This window comes from Myxine glutinosa, chromosome 5, assembly GCF_964187855.1.
Source record: "Myxine glutinosa chromosome 5, kmMyxGlut1.1, whole genome shotgun sequence".
NCBI classification, from domain to species: domain Eukaryota; kingdom Metazoa; phylum Chordata; class Myxini; order Myxiniformes; family Myxinidae; genus Myxine; species Myxine glutinosa.
The window spans coordinates 131,078,965-131,099,253 of record NC_136265.1 but is presented as its reverse complement, the minus strand read 5'-3'; the positions used below and the strand labels follow the sequence as shown (position 1 = coordinate 131,099,253).

General features: G+C 50.3%; 1 protein-coding gene across 1 annotated transcript in view; it reads right to left on the bottom strand.

The window, feature by feature from the left end:
- Positions 1 to 20,289, bottom strand: part of CFAP43 (cilia and flagella associated protein 43) — a 126,427-nt gene that overhangs the window by 67,375 nt on the left and 38,763 nt on the right. Inside the window, exon 11 of the mRNA XM_078777100.1 lies at positions 20,085 to 20,204. Coding sequence (XP_078633226.1) covers positions 20,085 to 20,204 — 120 coding nt within the window. The remainder of the gene's footprint in view (positions 1 to 20,084; positions 20,205 to 20,289) is intronic.

The window sequence follows — 20,289 nt, the reverse complement described above, 5'->3', positions numbered from 1 at the left end:
CCGGTATCCCGAGGTCTCGTGCAACTTGAGTTTGACTTTTTGTCTTGATCGCGTCAAGTGCGTGAAACTTATCTTTCACAGAAAAAGATTTTCTTTTTCTCGCAGTTTGTTCCATTTCCGGAAAGAGCAAAAAAAAAAAAAAAGGTCCAATGACTCATGGCGGTGTATCCGAATTCGTGTTAAATCGGGGCGCGTAAAATCGGGGTTTCACTGTATCTACATATCTGGGCAGTGTCTGTTGTCATTGAACTACTCCCTGAAACTTTTGTTTCCGTGGTTGTGAAGTGTTTTTAATAACTTGGTGGTGGTTTTGAATCACGTGGTGGTGAGGTGTTTTTAAATGACGTTGTGGTGAGGTGTTTTTAATTTTGTGGTGGTGAGGTGTTTTTAATTTCGTGGTGGTGGTGTGTTTTGAATTACTTGGTGGTGAGGTAAAGTATTTAACACACAACACAACACAACTCAGGTACAGTCATTATCCTCAGCTAAAATAAGCCCGCTCCTCAGTAACGACGCGTGGTGAGGGGAGCGCAGCGAGCCGAGCCAAGCTAGTATATAAATATATATATATATATATATATATATATATATATATATATATACACGACCGGTCAAAAGTTTTAGAACACCTCAATTTTTCCAGTTTTTATTGAAATTTATGTAGTTTCATCTTAATTAAAAAATAAAATAAAAAAACCACCATTTTTCCCCGCAAAGCGGGGGTTGGCCTTTTTCGGGCACCGTGGTTGTTGTTGTTTTTGTTGGTCCCCTTTTTGAAGCAATGTTTTACGGCCGGATGCCCTTCCTGCCGCCAACCCTTTTTGTCGCCTTTTACGACACACAGGGAATTACCAGCAAGCTGGTACTTAATTTGCCGACCTCAGAAGGATGACAGGCTGAGTCAACCCCCCTGTCACCATACATACTTGTCTGAAATACATGCCTGTTGTTTCTGTAGACTAAGAAGAAGACCTTTGTTGGTCGAAAGCTTGTCGAAAATTAAAGATCGACCGTCCTGAAGCTACATCCGCGTCTGATTTAATCTCCCGATTATTTATTTAATGCAAATGAGACGCCCTGCTCATACTGTGGAGTTTCTACTATTTCTCACAGTTTGATATATATATATATATATATATATATATATATATATATATATATATATATATATATATATATATATATATATATATATATACATATATATATATATATACATATATATATATATATACATATATATATATATATACATATACATAGATATATATATACATATATATATATATATATATATATATATATATATATATATATATATATATATATATACATATATATATATATATACAGTCACGTGAAAAAGTAAGTACACCCCATGCAAAGTTTTGACTTTTTCAACATATTTCAACACACAGCTATTTGATCTTCATTTCAACAATATTGATAGATAAAGGTGACATAATATAACAAATATCATGAAACATTTACATTTTGTAGTCCATTGTATAATTTAAACAAACAAATGCAAATTTCGCATGCGGAAAAAGTAAGTACACCCTTGGCTCTAATAGGTGGTATTGCCCCGTTTGGAAGAAACAACCTCAAGTAGGCGTTTCTTATAACTGTCTACCAGTCTCTGACATCGACTGGGAGAATTTTTTGCCCACTCCTCCATGCAGAATTCTTTCAGCTGTGCGATGTTTGAGGGGTTTCTTGCATGCACAGCTCGTTTCAAATTCCCCCACAACATCTCGATGGGATTTAAATCCAGGCTTTGACTTGGCCATTCTATAACCCTCCATTTCTTTTTTTTCAGCCATTCCTTGGTGGATTTACTGGTATGTTTAGGGTCATTGTCATGTTGCAAGGTCCACCTTCGGTTGAGCTTCAACTTTCCGACAGATGGCCTCACATTATCCTCAAGCACCCTCTGGTACAATGAAGAATTCACAGTGGATTCTATGATGGTGAGCTGCCCAGGCCCTGATGCAGCAAAGCTGCCCCAAACCATAATATTTCCACCACCATGCTTTACAGTTGGTATCAGGTTCTTGTGGTCAAATGCTGTCTTTGGTTTTCGCCAAACATGTCTTCTGGTACTGTGGCCAAATAGCTCTACCTTTGACTCATCTGTCCTGAGCACATTGTTCCAGAAGTGCTGGTCTTTGCCTCGGTGTTCATTGGCAAACTTTAGTCTTGCCCTGATGTTCTTTCTGGACAGCAAAGGTTTCCTCCTGGCACACCTCCCATGTAGATCAAATTTGTGCAGCCTCTTTCTAATGGTAGACTCGTGCACTTTGACATCAACAGTGGCAAGAGCTACCTGTAGGTCCCGTGATGACATCCTGGGGGTTCTGAGAGACTTCTTTCAGCATCTTGCGGTCTGCTCTCGGGCTGAACTTGCTGGGGCGGCCTGGCCTGAACAAGTTGGCAGTTGTTTTGAATCTTCTCCACTTGTAGATGATCTTCCGGACAGTCGAATGATTGATTTCAAATTGTTTGGAGATCTTTTTAAATCCCTTCCCATACTCGTAGGCATCTATAACCTTCTTTCTGAAGGCCTCAGAGAGCTCTTTTTATCTAGGCATGGTGACGCCGCACACTTCAACAACAAAGAGCAAACCAAACTAAATGTCTGAGGTTTAAATAAGACAGGTTCCTCCAAGATCCTCCCTAACGATGTTCTAATCATTTGCACCTGAGCTGGTGCACCTGATTCTAATTTTAGGTATTTGAAGTAGTGATAAATGTAGGGGTGTACTTACATTTTCAACATGTGAAATTTGCATTTATGTTTATTTAAATTATACAATGGACTACAAAATGTAAATGTTTCATGATATTTGTTATATTATATCACCTTTATCTATCAATATTGTTGAAATGAAGATCAAATAGCTGTGTGTTGAAATATGTTGAAAAAGTCAAAACCTTACATGGGGTGTACTTAATTTTTCACGTGACTGTATATATATATATATATATATATATATATATATATATATATATATATATATATATATATATATATATATATATATATATATATATATATATATATATATATATATATATATATGTATATGTATATATATATCTATGTATATGTATATATATATATATATATATGTATATATATATATATATATATATATATATATATATATATATATATATATATATATATATATATATATATATATATATATATATATATATATACAGTGGAACCTTGACTTACGAGTGCCCCAACTTACGAGTTTTTCGAGATACGAGCCGTCGCTCGGGCGGTTTATTGCTTTGAGATGCGAGCCGAGATCTGAGTTACGAGCTTTCGCCACCCGCCACCAGGTGGGTTCCGGTCACGTGGTTATCTTGCCGTGCAAGTATCTCTGCCGTATATCGCTGCATTTTTGTTTTCGCATGTTGGTTATTTTGAGTTTACGCCAGCCGCCACCAGGTGGGTTCCGGTCACGTGGTTATCTTGTCGTGCAAGTACAGTATCTCTGCCGTATATCGCTGCATTTTTGTTTTCGCATGTTGGTTATTTTGAGTTTACGCCAGCCGCCACCAGGTGGGTTCCGGTCACGTGGTTATCTTGCCGTGCAAGTACAGTATCTCTGCCGTATATCGCTGCATTTTTGTTTTCGCATGTTGGTTATTTTGAGTTTACGCCAGCCGCCACCAGGTGGGTTCCGGTCACGTGGTTATCTTTCCGTGCAAGTACAGTATCTCTGCCGTATATCGCTGCATTTTTGTTTTCGCATGTTGGTTATTTTGAGTTTACGCCAGCCGCCACCAGGTGGGTTCCGGTCACGTGGTTATCTTGCCGTGCAAGTACAGTATCTCTGCCGTATATCGCTGCATTTTTGTTTTCGCATGTTGGTTATTTTGAGTTTACGCCAGCCGCCACCAGGTGGGTTCCGGTCACGTGGTTATCTTGCCGTGCAAGTACAGTATCTCTGCCGTATATCGCTGCATTTTTGTTTTCGCATGTTGGTTATTTTGAGTTTACGCCAGCCGCCACCAGGTGGGTTCCGGTCACGTGGTTATCTTGCCGTGCAAGTACAGTATCTCTGCCGTATATCGCTGCATTTTTGTTTTCGCATGTTGGTTATTTTGAGTTTACGCCAGCCGCCACCAGGTGGGTTCCGGTCACGTGGTTATCTTGCCGTGCAAGTACAGTATCTCTGCCGTATATCGCTGCATTTTTGTTTTCGCATGTTGGTTATTTTGAGTTTACGCCAGCCGCCACCAGGTGGGTTCCGGTCACGTGGCGAAAAAGGCAAAAGTTATCCCCTCCACCTCCGCCAGCATCTTCGTCTGATCTTCAAGGTAAATACACTTAATAAAACCAGTTTATTTCTTTACATTGTCTTTTATTATGTACAGTATATACGAGGTCGTGCTTGTTTATACATTATTTGTTATTTATAAAGTACATTTTTCTTATTTAAAAACACGTAACAAAAAAAATTGGTGTGGTTTTTTGGGGGCTGGAACGGATTAATAGCATTTCAATGCATTTTAATGGGGAAATTTGATTTGAGAAACGAGCAATTTGAGTTACGAGCTCGGTCACAGAACGAATTAAACTCGTAAGTCAAGGTTCCACTGTATATTGTTACTGATCGCGGTTTAGATGGTATGATGGGCCGAGCGGATGGTCCAACCACGACCGAACAGTTATTCCCCGATTAGAATCCGATTCCACCCAAACGTTGGCCGGATCGCACCGCAGCTATTCAATAGGGAAAAGACAAAGGCGACACGGATGTGAAGAAGAAGAAGAAGACAAAAAGGTTGGAAACACTACTAAATTTATTCCTACTATTTACATGCTCAAAGTAACCAAGGAGAAGGAAAAATAATAAAATAATATACAGAAGAATCAGAGACACAGTGCAATTATTAGCTTATACAGACTTAATTAACCCAGGGACAGAACAAACAAAACAAACTCACGTACACAAGAAGGGTGGAAAGGCAGGAGGTGGATGGCTGGAGGGAGAGGAAGGTCCAAGGGGGTCCTGCAGCACAACCGGTGCGTTTAGCAGCCGCCGTTCCTTCACGGCCCTGCTCCAAACCGCCGTTCAGGCCCCCAAGCTGCTGTTGTGGCTGCTGTGGACGTCGCATGCTTTGCCAGGCCTTGTCCGACTCGTCTGGTCCAAACCCTCAACTCTTTCTTGGTCCACTCACTCTTTACCACCGACTCCTCACCGCAACCAACGCAACCAACTGACCACCGACTCCACTGACTGACTCCTCACGACTCTCTCACTTGCTTCTTGCATGCGCGCCTTTTATAGCGCCTCCAGCGATCAAGCCGCCGGCCTTCCTGACACGCCCATCGGTGTGCTCACCTCGGCCCTGGTTGGTCACGCGACCCTCTCGCTCCGCCTTTGATGACGACGGGCGGGCACGCCCCTCTTCCCCTCTATGACGAGGTGGAGACACGCCTTTCTTCTCCGACCCTGCCTCGTGGTCAATGGCGGTTATTGGAGGGGAGGTAATTGGCAATCGAGGGTTGGCAATCACCAGAGGGGATGTAAAAGGGAATGGAGATTTTGGGGATGGGAATGAAAGGGGATCTATTCTCTTTCACTGGTGCAATGGAGTACTTCAATTAATGGGAGACACAGCCTTACCCTAAAACACAGAATAAGAGATAACTATCAAACAGGGGTATTCTATTATTTGGCTGACGTGTATGCTTGTGGACTAATTATGGGATGCCCTTTCACCTTTACACAGCTCCGGAGGTAGGGGGGTGCAGAATAAACAATAATAATAATAATACAGCACACAATCAAAAAAATACAGTCCTCATCTCCGCAACACTGCACCCTCCTCCTCTTAGGCACGTCCCGGGCCTACAACTTTTATTTAGTGTGACACGTAGGTGTAGTTCCCTCTACTTTTAACCTGACCCTGAGTGCGACAGTTTTAAAACATAAATAAATGTGTCCCGCTGCTCCATTGCACCCTGCCTAACAGACTTACGCCCACAGTTAACCGAATTGCGGAATGGTCTTCAAACTATACACTGACGGTGGGAAGCATTATTTACAATGACGCTATTTTTATTTACAAAACTAGCCCAGGACCTGTGATTGTTCTTTCTGGGGGGGGGGGGGGGGGGGGGGAGACAGTCTGCTCTGCATCAATGCACCATGAAAGCACCCAAAAACGCACCAATACACACCCAAGCACCAATCGGTGCAGTCACCATTGTTCATCAATGTTCAACAATTAAAAATAAATCAACAACCCCTAACCCTGCAGGTGATCTCTTGCTCTTCGGCTCCCTCTGCTGGTTATTATATTTGGTCTTCCAGATGTTGTCATTCTTTTGCTTTGCTTACTGGCGGCCTATTTGTATTAAAACTTGCACCCAATGTGTCCATTTTTATTTATTTTATTTATGGCCCACAGGGCCGACTAGTGTGGTTCACCTGTGGGGCATCGGTGCCCTGTGGCCAAGGTCCGCCAGCAAGATTTCGGGCCCTCATGGCCGGTTCCAGCAGAGGGGCCATGCCCCAACCCATGGGGTCCATAAGTGGTGCTCGGCCACAGACCTGTGGTCCATAATGTGGTGCATCGATGCAGACAGCTGGTTCTGGGAATTCCGGGCGCACAATGGAGGACTCACGCACGCTCCCCTCGGCACCCAATGGCGCACAGGTCATGTGGGAGACAAAAGGGGAAAGACAAATGAGCGAGGGGTAAGGTCACAAGGGTACACGTCAATAAGGCAATGCAAGGCGAAATGCGTACGGAGGGCGAAGTGAGAAAGCTCGTCCCTACCGTACGTCACCCCCCTGTCACCTACACTACCCTTGCCCTTACCCCATATTTACAAAATCTACCCATTTACAAATTCGTCACTACTGTCACGTCTTCCCCATATTTCTCCTATACCAAATTCGTCTCCACAATCCCTCTACTTCAAAATTTGCCATCACCAAATTCATCATCAATCCTCATAAGGAGGAAGAGATGGAACATCAAAGCACAATGTCACACCCACGTCATGATGCGTCTCACAATTCAAACATTTGCATCATAAAAAATAATCAAAACATGGCATGGTGTGGAGTACCTGTCACCTCAGGTGAGTGGATGCAGATGGTGCGAGGAGATCCTTCTTCCTAACTATCCTCTAAATGACTTTAACACACTTTACACTACCCGGGGTCTTTCCCTGCCAATCCATTGGCCAACTTACACTATGGGTTCTAAAAACCAATTCCCATTGACCAAACTGTGGTGCTTCTCAATTTGGGGTCTCACTCCCCCGATTCATCTCCCGGTGCCCTCGCACAATTTCTGGGCTGCGACGTGTAGCTCTCCCAGCAGGTCTACCCACCTGCACACCTCCACCACTGCAGTTGCCACCCGAGCTTACCTAGCTCCTCACCCTAACCTAACTAACTGGGGACAGCCCCTCCTGGCTCTGTCACCCCACTCGGTGCCCTCCGGCACTGGGCTACCCGGGTCCGTCCTCCGGATCCTCGGGCCCCATCCACAACAACTACCGGCTCCCAGAGCCCACCTGCGGCCTCACCTGGCCGACATCCTCACAGTGGTGGAGTGCCCAAACCAACTACACACACTAACAGGCTACACGCCCAGCCATTTCCACAACACTAATGCACCCATCCAAAGACCATTCTTTCACCCGCACCACAGATGCCAATATCCAACCACAATTTACCTGTACCCTCTACCTAACACTTACACTACCCGCCCCGGGTATCCGTGATGGGGGTCCACTCTTCCCCCATTCACACCTTCGCACCATCCACTCCACTCCACAATTTCCACCATACTCACTCCACGACCATCCATTCCAATACTCCAGATATTCCACACTACCATTTATTCCACATAGCCACATACACCTGTTGTTGCACACCTGTGCAATCACCTGGTGCCACCTGCACCCTCCTCCTCTTCCTGGACCATTTGGTCAACACAACACGCAATCACCACTACTCCCTCATACACTGCTCCATACACCTGTTCAGTTGCACACCTGTGCAATCACACCTGTTCAATCACACCTGTTCAATCTCACCTGTTCAATCCTCACACACACGGCATCATCTTATCTAACTACTCCCCTCTGAAACTTGCGCTTCCCAGTCGCCCCTTTAAACTATTGCGCTCCCACGTCATTATCATCCACGCGAATCTACCTGCGTCCCCACTACAGGTATCAGTCACTAACTAACCTTAACGTTACCTAATGTCATCTTCGCTAGATCCCTACACATGATATATCCTAACCCACCCGGGCTAGTTTTCACTGCCATCAACCCCATAAACTATAGCGCATTTGCCCCACCAATTTGTGAGGGATGACAGAGTTGCCATCCCACCACATTGGGCATCTCCCACTACCAATTTTGCTCGTCCAAATTCCAACCAATTCAAAAATTTTCCATTTACTGCCAATTCTACCCACTATTATAAATTTCGTATCAAATCACTACTATCATCATCACAGTCCGCTATACCCTAGCCTCGGTGCGTCGTGACATCATTAAACTCGGCTTCGTAAAGCCCAGCAATGAATTCGGGTGGTTTGGTCGCCTGCAGGTTGAATCCGTCCGGCTTTCGGTTCAAGGGAGGTGGTTTGGTTGGACCGAGGTTCCACGCACCATCTCGGCGCGGCACCTTGCGGTCCCGGGCCCGATGGCTCAATCTCCCCCGGTCGGAACCCCGTCCCCACGAGGGGGCACCGTTCCGCTTCCTCCCACTCGCCCTTGAACCGGACCGGTCGCCTGGCCCGACAAGGCCCAGACTCGACCGTGTGGGGCGGGGCCAAGCCCGAATCGGCAACGACGCTTCGAAGAGAAGCGACGCAGCATCGATCCGCGCCGGGCCTCGCACCCAACAAAGCACACCGCGCCCCGAGTGCTCGCATCGGCTATCCGTCGCCCTAACCGCTAACCCGGTTACCGTCGATGCTTCACTGGCATGCTCACACGCATACGCTACCCCTTTCACCCTCACAAAACCCGGCGTTCCAACGCCGTCCGCACATTCCACCAACGCTCTCCCTGTTACACACCACACCTCTCGCGCACACCTCGGTCCACACCTCTCCTCCGTTACGTCCTCCGTAACACTCACCATGGGCGTGCACTCTTGCATCCACCCACTAACGCGTTCACATGGGCTCTCCCACACTCGCGCTACCACCAATTCAGGTGTGCTTTCTCGCACACGTTCCACCACCACCTTACTCTCCGTGTCACACTCACCCTCGCACGTACACTCCGTATTGCTCTCACTCCTTGTGTCACACCCCGTACACACCGACGTGCATTCTCGCTCGCACTCGGTTTCACTCCCACACTTTATAACACACCCACTCGCCGACGCACACTTTTTCCTCCCACGCGTGCCATTTCCACTCACACGGGACCCTTCACCAATGCCCGGATGCCTCCTCGATCCCAAGCGCGCGAAAATTCTTTTGTCGCCAAACATCCTCTTACAAAATCTCGCCGCACAATACACAGCACGTCTCACCTTCGGGGTTCTTCTTCCTCCCTGCACCAAAACCTGCAAACTTCCATTTGGATTAGCGAGTACATCATCATGATTTGAGCAGGGACTTTGTACATTTTCCATTTCTCCCTGCAATTCCCGGGCTACCTCCGTCATCTCTTCAATTTCAATGCCCACTTCCGCTTTTTCTTTACTCACCTCGACGACCGCTGGCTTTAATAACATTCCCTCTACCTCATCGGTCGCCGGCTTTTCCAAACCCCGTGTCGCGATTTCTACCCCCGTCATTGTACCCGTGCTTTCCTCCGCTTCGCTCAACCAGCGCTTTTCGACCCGCTTTACCTCGTCGTGCACCCCTGGGACCCTTTCGCCCAACTTACGGTCTCTGTCCCTCTGCTCCCTTTTCTCCCTATCGGCCCTCATTTCTTTCGTTGTTGCTTCAATTTGCTCAGTCTGAGCCCTCATTTCGTCCCTCATTGCCCCCATCATTCTGGCTTCCAATCGCTCACTATTAGCCCTTGCTTCGTCCCTCATTTTGTCCATAAGGGCCCCGATTTGTAGCAACAAAAGGTCCGAATCCAACGGCGGCGCTGCTACTGTCGCGGGCGCGGCAAAATTTGGTGCCGCTACACCCACGTGCGCGAGGATGCCTTGCTCGCCTGATACTCCCTCAACCGCCTCCTCCTTGCTCCCCTCCATTTGATCCTGGGTTACTCCTAACCCCTCTATCTCTCCCACCGGCATCCCGTCGCCTTGACCAGCCATGGCGCGATTTCAAAGTTCAGGTTTTGTAAAACAAAACAAATTTCGGCCGCTCCAAATTTTGACCAAATTTTTTTTTTAGATGTTTTAAAAATTTGGTTCGGGCCCCGAATCTCACTCCCAGACACCAATTGTTACTGATCGCGGTTTAGATGGTATGATGGGCCGAGCGGATGGTCCAACCGCGACCGAACAGTTATTCCTCGATTAGAACCCGATTCCACCCAAACGTTGGCCGGATCGCACCGCAGCTATTCAATAGGGAAAAGACAAAGGCGACACAGATGTGAAGAAGAAGAAGAAGACAAAAAGGTTGGAAATACTACTAAATTTATTCCTACTATTTACATGCTCAAAGTAACCAAGGAGAAGGAAAGATAATAAAATAATATACAGAAGAATCAGAGACACAGTGCAATTATTAGCTTATACAGACTTAATTAACCCAGGGACAGAACAAACAAAACAAACTCACGTACACAAGAAGGGTGGAAAGGCAGGAGGTGGATGGCTGGAGGGAGAGGAAGGTCCAAGGGGGTCCTGCAGCACAACCGGCGCGTTTAGCAGCCGCCGTTCCTTCACGGCCCTGCTCCAAACCGCCGTTCAGGCCCCCAAGCTGCTGTTGTGGCTGCTGTGGACGTCGCGTGCTTTGCCAGGCCTTGTCCGACTCGTCTGGTCCAAACCCTCAACTCTTTCTTGGTCCACTCACTCTTTACCACCGACTCCTCACCGCAACCAACGCAACCAACTGACCACCACCACCGACTCCTCACCGCAACCAACGCAACCAACTGACCACCGACTCCACTGACTGACTCCTCACGACTCTCTCAATTGCTTCTTGCGTGCGCGCCTTTTATAGCGCCTCCAGCGATCAAGCCGCCGGCCTTCCTGACACGCCCATCGGTGTGCTCACCTCGGCCCTGGTTGGTCACGCGACCCTCTCGCTCCGCCCTTGATGACGACGGGCGGGCACGCCCCTCTTCCCCTCTATGACGAGGTGGAGACACGCCTTTCTTCTCCGACCCTGCCTCGTGGTCAATGGCGGTTATTGGAGGGGAGGTAATTGGCAATCGAGGGTTGGCAATCACCAGAGGGGATGTAAAAGGGAATGGAGATTTTGGGGATGGGAATGAAAGGGGATCTATTCTCTTACACTGGTGCAATGGAGTACTTCAATTAATGGGAGACACAGCCTTACCCTAAAACACAGAATAAGAGATAACTATCAAACAGGGGTATTCTATTATTTGGCTGACGTGTATGCTTGTGGACTAATTATGGGATGCCCTTTCACCTTTACACAGCTCCGGAGGTAGGGGGGTGCAGAATAAACAATAATAATAATAACCATGCACACATGCAAAACACATGGAAAAACACATGCAAAACATGCAACATGCAAAAAAACACACACATGCAAAAAAATACAAGCACACAATCAAAAAAATACAGTCCTCATCTCCGCAACAATATATATATATATATATATATATATATATATATATATATATATATATATATATATATATATATATACATATATATATATACATATATATACATATATATATACATATATATATACATATATATATACATATATATATATATATATATATATATATAGTTGCGGTTTTGCAATAAAGGCAAACCCACTATAGTTAATTACACGACAACATGTAGCCTGCAGTAGTCAGTTATTTCTTATTAAATATAAAGATTAGCTCCCTTCCCATTGTGTCATAATTAAAGCAGATATGCATTGAGTTAGGCAGGATTCCAACCCCCTCGTACTGGTGAAAGAAGACGTGTTTTCATGTGCAGAGAGGCGTGGCTAAAAAACAGTCCACGTGATGAACCGTAGCAGTGGTAAGCGGGGCATAAAACCTTCCAATGAGAGGTCGTGGAACATTCCAGAGGGAGGCAGGGCTGAATGACCGCATGTGACCAACCTCGGCCAATGGGAGGCTGTGGAACCTTCAAGAATCTCGAAGAACATTCCACCCAATAAAGGTCCGTGCCCATCGTCATTCAAGCTCTCTCTCGTCGTTCGTCTTGAAGCTGGCTGTCATGCGTGCTAGATCGTCATCTGCGCTGAAGCGTCCACGACCTGGATCGTTGCTCGGGTGGACTTCGACGCTGCGGTTCGTCTCACAGACCTTACCCAAGCTGCACGTCCAGATCAATCCGTGCGCCACGCGCGCGAACTGCCGGACCGGGTGCTGCGCACAGCAGCGGCCACCCTTGAGTCGGTCCCTGCACGTTTCCACCGGTACGCGAATAACCGGTGTGTGATTCATTCCCCGTCTGTGTGTGAAGGTGCCTGTCAGGGATTTAGATAGGTTAGGATTGCTAAGTTAAAGTCTGCCTCTCGTCCTTTTTCTGTGCAATTGTAAATAAAAGATGTGTACATTTTTGTTCCTTTCAAACCTGTTCAAGTAAGTCTTTTCCTCCATTGGCCCAGCATAGTCCGAACCGAGTTGACTTTAATCAGGCCCATAAATCATGCAGGATAACGCCGCGACCCACACCGTGCGATCCGCTCCGCACAACATAAGGTGTGGGAACGCGAGGGTTCAAACCCTGGTTTCTCAGGCCGCGTGTCTCGAAGGTATTTGGGTGTAGTGACCAGTAACCCTTCGGCGCGTGGCTGGGAGATTGGCGATTGAAGTTGCTCCGCAACTCGTCGGGCATGAACTTAGTCGTGGCCGACGACCCTGTGGACCCAGTGTCTGAGGGGAACCGGGGACTTCACCCCCTCCTTAGTACGTCGACAGACACGGGTTCCGCAACAATATACAGTCATGTGTCGCTTAATGTCCTAGATACGTTCTTGGAAAAGTGCCGTTAACCGAATTGGACGTTGTCCGAACATTACATTGTGAACTTTGTATTTATACTTACGTGTATGTGGAATATTGCAGTGTACTTGTACTGTACAATATTGACTAAATTCACGAGATAATGGACACAACTAATGAAACACAGAGGTTAAGAAGGCTAATAAAATAACATAATGTCAACATTAGCTAATATATTGTAGAAAAAAATACAGGTATAATATACATCCAGTAAAACAGGTACAGTACTGCATAGTAAAGTAAAATTAAACAGTACACTGTTCAACCTTCTTAACTTTTTAATTTTATTTCACTTAATTATACACTTTCCATGGCGATGTTTGAAGCGCTTGAACCAGCCAGAGCTTGCGGAAAAACTCTGTCATAGTCGGCTCCTGCTTGTTGCTTCAACATCTCGAACAAGCTTTTTGCTTTGGCCGTGATGGTTAGCGTTCTGAGTGGGACTCGCTTTTGAGTCTGGTCTTCAATCCAGGTCATCAGCATCTTTTCCATATTCGATATCGGCCCCTCTCGAAACTTGGTCAATCTTGTTGCCTTCATTGAAGCCAATCCTTTTACCGCTTGAAGAATCTTCTCTTTGTTTTTCATTATCGTCGTGATTGTAGAGTGCGACATGCCGAAATCACATGCGATATGTTATGGCCTGAAACACACCAAGCCAAGCCTTCAATCACACTGTTGTAGCGGCTGCCGCTGGGTTTTCACAATCGCCTTGCACCTATCAAGGACGCGGAGCGATCACCATGCTGGGCTCGTCCAGGACGCCCGGGCAGGCCCGCGCTCAACTTGCCAGGCCTCGGTCGGGACGCCCGGGCATGCCCGGGCAGGCTCGCCCTCAACTTGCCAGGCCGCAGCCAGGACGCTGGGCCACGCCCCCTGGCGCCGGGCCTGGGCAAACCCCCTGGGTTAATCGATATATATTGCTGCCCGATAAACGGGTTTTCAGAGTGCCTGAGTGTTTGATTTCATTAAAGCAACTCGGATGAATTCTAGCTTTTTGTCGCGTCCATTCTTCCGATCGACGTGGGAGCCCCAGCTCCTTCATTGGTGACCTATCGACATGGACACGGCAGTCGCCCTTAAACTGCCTACCTTCTGGGAGGCTCACGCGGCGGTTTGGTTCGCGCAGGCGGAGTCCCTGTTCGCCCTGCGAGGCGTCACGGCCGACGACACCCGCTTCCACCATGTGGTAGCTGCGCTCGGGTCGGCTACCGCGGCCCGCGCCCTGAGCCTCCTCGAAAGCCCGCCAGCCGCTGACAAATACGGCGCGATTAAGAAGCTGCTCCTCGATGCTTTCGCCCTCCCATCGGCGGAACGCGCACGGCGCCTGCTCGAACTGCCTGAGCTCGGCGACACGCGCCCTTCCGAGCGAATGGATTACATGCTTTCACTGCTCGGCGAGCACTCTCCGGCATTCCTGTTCCGGGAGCTGTTCCTCCGTCAGCTGCCTAACCCGGTACGCCTCGCCCTGGCAAGCACGACGATCACAGATCCCCGGGCCCTTGCCAGAGAAGCCGACAAGATCTCCGCCGCAGGACAGCGCATCGCAGCGGCGACATGGGACCCACCGCCGTCCGACGCAACACCCATGGCGCCCGAGCACCCGGCACGGTCGACGGCCGAACTGCCGACGCAATTGGCGGCCGCTCTACCGAGCCGACCACCTCCAGCACGACGACCGAGGCCTCCACCTGACCAAGCGTGGTGTTACTATCATGCCAGGTTCGGACAGAAGGCCCGGACATGCCGACCCCCGTGCACCTTCGGCAGGCCGGGAAACGGCCGGGCCGGCGTTCATTACCAGCCATGAGCGCCGGCCACACGGGCAACTTACTGTTCATCACGGATAAAGCGTCCGGACGGCGCTTCCTGTGCGACACCGGCGCCCAACTGAGCGTCATACCCGCCTCTGACCAGGACAGGCAATCCGCGGTTTGCGGCCCCTCCTTGGTTGCGGCCAACGGATCGACTATCCGCACCTTCGGCCCGCGCAACGTCACCCTCTGCTTCGGCGGCCAACGCTTTGCTTGGACGTTTGTAACCGCCAACGTGCCCATGGCTCTGCTAGGCGCCGACTTCCTCTGCGCACACGGACTGCTGGTGGACGTCCAACGGCGTCGTTTAATCAACGCTGAAACCTTCAGCTCCCTGGTATGCACATTGAGCAGCTCCGCGCCGACCGAGCTGGCATGCACCGTCCCGGCGGCGAACGAGTTTGCTCGCCTGCTCACGGAGTTCCCGGCCCTCACGCGGCCGACGTTTTCAGCCGTCGCAGTACGGCATGGGATCGAGCACCACATACCAACCACGGGCCCGCCGGTCTACGCCAGGGCCCGCCGCCTCGACCCAGCCAAGCTCGCCGTAGCGAAGGCCGAATTCGACGCATTGGAGCACCTCGGCATCGTGCGGCGCTCCGATAGCGCGTGGGCCTCGCCACTGCACATCGTGCCAAAGCCGGGGGGTGGATGGCGCCCGTGTGGCGACTACCGCCGTCTCAATGACGCTACCACCCCCGACAGGTACCCGATCCCGCATATCCAAGACTTCTCCGCCCGTCTGGCGGGACGGGTCATTTTTTCGAAAATTGATCTCATACGGGGATATCACCAGGTACCTGTCAGGGCGGCCGACGTCCCTAAAACGGCAGTCATCACGCCGTTCGGCTTATTCGAATTCTTGCGGATGCCGTTTGGTCTCAAGAACGCGGCTCAGGCGTTCCAGCGCTTGATGGACGGCGTGCTGCGTGACCTGCCGTTCCTTTTCGTTTACCTGGACGACATCCTCGTCGCCAGCACGTCCCGGGCCGAGCACCTCCTCCACCTCCGAACACTGTTCGGGCGCCTCAGCGAGCACGGCCTCATCGTCAACCCGGCCAAATGCCACTTCGGCACGACGGCCGTTGATTTTTTGGGCCACCACATCACCAAGAACGGGGCCGTGCCGCTGCCAACCAAGGTCGAGGCCATCACCACGTTCCCGCGTCCCCGCACCATAAAGGCCCTGCAGGAATTCCTGGGAATGGTGAATTTTTATCACCGCTTCGTGCCCCGCGCTGCTCAACTCATGCGGCCCCTCTACGAAGCCCTCCGGGGCAAGCCGGCCAAGCACGACATCGCCTGGTCCGCAGCAATGGATGCGGCCTTCCAACGCTCAAAGCGGGCCCTCGCCGACGCAACACTGCTCGCTCACCCGGTGCTCAACGCTCCCATCGCCCTCACCACGGATGCCTCCAACTACGCGGTGGGCGCCGTACATGAGCAATGGGTGAACGGGGTTTAGCAGCCACTCGCTTTTTTCAGCCGGCAGCTCCGGCCGAACGAGCTCAAATACAGCACGTTTGACCGGGAGCTCCTCGGTCTACACCTGGCCGTCCGCCATTTCCGCCACCTCCTGGAGGGCCGACCTTTCACGGCGTTCGTCGACCACAAGCCGTTGGTTTACGCCATGGCCAAGGTCACGGAGCCATGGTCAGCCCGCCAACAGCGCCACCTCTCCGCCGTGTCGGAGTTTACCACGGACATCCGGCACGTCGCCGGCAAAAACAACGCCGTGGCCGACTGTCTTTCCCGGGCCAGCGCGAACGCGGTCCACCTGGGCGTGGATTTTGCGCTTATGGCGGCGGACCAAACCACCGACACCACGGTGCAAGCCCTCCGGGCGGCGGACACGGGCCTCCGCCTGGTCGACATCCCGTGCGCGGACACTGTCCTGCTCTGCGACGTCTCCCAAGGCCAGCCTCGCCCCATCGTGCCCGTCACCTGGCAACGCCGCATCTTCGCCTCCCTCCACGGCCTTTCCCACCCGGGCCGGAAAGCTTCCCAGAAGCTGGTGTCGGCGCGTTTCGTCTGGCACGGCCTTCGTCGGGACGTCCGCGATTGGACCAGCACCTGCACGGCCTGCCAACGGGCCAAGGTCCACCGACACACCCAGGCCCCGCTGGCACCTTTCACCGTGCCCGAACGACGTTTCGACCACGTCAACGTGGATCTGGTGGGCCCCCTCCCCCCGTCATGGGGGTTCACACACCTGCTCACCATGGTGGACAGGACCACCAGGTGGCCGGAGGCCGTTCCCCTCGTCTCCACCACCACCGCCGACGTGGCGCAGGCTTTCATCGCCACCTGGGTCGCCCGCTTCGGCGCACCGGCGGACATCTCGTCAGACCGCGGACCACAGTTCACCTCCGAGCTGTGGGGCGCGGTCGCCCGCAACCTGGGGGTCAAGCTCCACCGTACTACGGCCTACCAACCCCAAGCAAACGGGTTGTGCGAGCGATTCCACCGCTCCATGAAGGCCGCGCTCATGGCCGGCCTTCAAGACGGCGGTTGGGCCGACCGGCTGCCGTGGGTCCTTTTGGGCCTTCGCACGGCCCCCAAGGAGGACCTCCAGGCATCCACCGCCGAGCTTGTCTATGGCCAGGTGCTACGCGTCCCGGGCGAATTCGTGCCCGACGCTACCAGTCCCTGGTCCGCAGCTCACCAGCGCTCGGACCTCCAGGAGGCCGCCCGACGGTTTGCCCCCGTGCCAACATCCCACCACGGTGACCCCCAGTCCTACGTCCCCCCAGCACTCCGCACAGCGGAGTATGTTTTTGTGCGTCACGACGCACATCGGTGGCCACTCCAGCCGCCATACGACGGGCCCTTCCGGGTGCTGCGACGGGACGACAAGTCGTTCGTCATCGACATCGGCGGCAGGTCGGACCGGATTGCAGTGGACCGCCTCAAGCCGGCGCACGTGGACGTCGACCACCCACCACGGGTGGCCCTTCCACCGCGGCGAGGCCGCCCCCCGTCCACGGTGCCCCCCACTCGACCGCCCACCACCTCACCGGACCCCCTCCCACGACCCGCCAGGGGTCGCTTCGGCCGGGTCATCAGGACCCCCCTCAAATTGACCCTGCCGGTGCAAGTCGATTCTGGGGGGACGTGTGTAGCGGCTGCCGCTGGGTTTTCACAATCGCCTTGCACCTATCAAGGACGCGGAGCGATCACCATGCCGGGCTCGTCCAGGACGCCCGGGCAGGCCCGCGCTCAACTTGCCAGGCCTCGGTCGGGACGCCCGGGCATGCTCGCCCTCAACTTGCCAGGCCGCAGCCAGGACGCTGGGCCACGCCCCCTGGCGCCGGGCCTGGGCAAACCCCCTGGGTTAATCGATATATATTGCTGCCCGATAAACGGGTTTTCAGAGTGCCTGAGTGTTTGATTTCATTAAAGCAACTCGGATGAATTCTAGCTTTTTGTCGCGTCCATTCTTCCGATCGACGTGGGAGCCCCAGCTCCTTCACTGTCTTTATTTATGGATTATCACACAAAAATCTCTTCCTACACATAAAACCAAGAAGGGAGAAAAGAGGGAAAAACCCGAATAGGCCAGTCCAAGAATAGGCAGGTCCAAGAGTAGGCAGGTCCAAGAGTAGGCAGGTCCAAGAGTAGGCAGGTCCAAGAGTAGGCAGGTCCAAGAGTAGGCAGGTCCAAGAGTAGGCAGGTCCAAGAGTAGGCCGGTCCAGAGTAGGCAGGTCCAAGAGTAGGCCGGTCCAAGAATAGGCAGGTCCAAGAGTAGGCCCCAGGGCAGGCCCAGTGGTAGACCCCAGTGCAGGCCCAGCACGAGAGGGTAGGAGTAGGCAAGTCCACGAGTAGGCCCCAAGGCAGGCCCCAGTGGTAGGCAGCAAGAGTTCGATCAACGTCACCCTTCAGGTAGAGAGATTGCAGCTGGAAACTCGACAACCCCCGAAAAAGCACTCTGCCATAAGCCCTCCTCCAAAATGGCCACTCTCTCCTCTGAATCACCTTCCTGGCCCCTCCCCTGCCCCACAGCCAATCATAGGCTTTATAGACTTTATACTTTAGGTCCGATCATAGGACCAAACCACTTGGTCTAACTCCCAGGGGGGGTGGGGGGGAAAGAAGAAGAAAAAGGTCACAGACCGTAACAGATAGCATTCACAGATTTGCCGCCCTCATGCTGTCTTATTATTTTCTGTTTCTCTTCCAAATCAATGCTCTTGCGTTGTTTCTTGCTGCTGCTACCACTAGGGCTGGTTGCGCTGCGTTTGGGACCCATGATTAAGTTTAGGGTGGATTGATTTTAATAAAATCAAATGAAAAGACAATGGAATAACGCTCACGATACGCGGGGGTAATCGAGACAATCGATTTGATTATGGACAAATCGATCGACAAATCGATTACGCGGGTAATCATCATACCCCTGGCAGCACAATCTATTTTGTTTAAGAACACGTGATGCATGCGTGAGCGTGCCCGCTACGTCCCGTTGTCTGAACGGTTTTTTTAAATCCCCATTATTTTCTTATTATTATTATTATTATTTTTTTTTTAAGGCTAACCCCCGCTCTAGCAGGGAAAAATGGCCTCAAAACGATCATTCATTCATTCATTTCATTTTCTTAATATTTTTATGGGCCACGGACGTATATGCGATCGGACGTTGTTTGGACGGACGTGAAGCGATGCATGACCGTATACTGTGTATATATATATATATATATATATATATATATATATATATATATATATATATATAATTTTTTATACTGTCTACTCCTCATGGGGGAGCTTGTACAGGAGGGAATGTAAAGGTTTTGTTTTATGAAAACATTTCAGAGGCAACAAACATGACTTCTATTCCTGGAAGTATGTATCACACCAGCTGGAAATTATACAGGAAAGGACGAACATCTGTGCAGAGTGTCGCTCGCACTGGACCATTTCTTCATGGTTGCGGAAAATATTTGACTTCCCCTTATACAAATGCAGTGTTACATGCAGCACAAGGACATTAGCAGATGTCAGTGTACTTTTATATCAACGAAAATGGCGTTGGAAGATTGCAACAGTACCTGGAATTTAAACGGGATCGTCCAAGCAGGTCACCTGTTGTAATTACTACTGTCCATATGAGTTAACTTACAATGCAGTGCGTGTTATCAGGAGCCAGCATGTCTGCGGATGTGAAGGGAGCTGTGCTGTGCATGTCCAGCACGACTTCCACGAAGCCGGGATGTAACGTTGAATACATGTGGACGGAGCCCTGGCAGATAGGGAAATAACATAACAGTTAAAACCGTTTCATTCTAATGTACTCCACCATAAGATCCCCATTTGCTTCTGGCTCA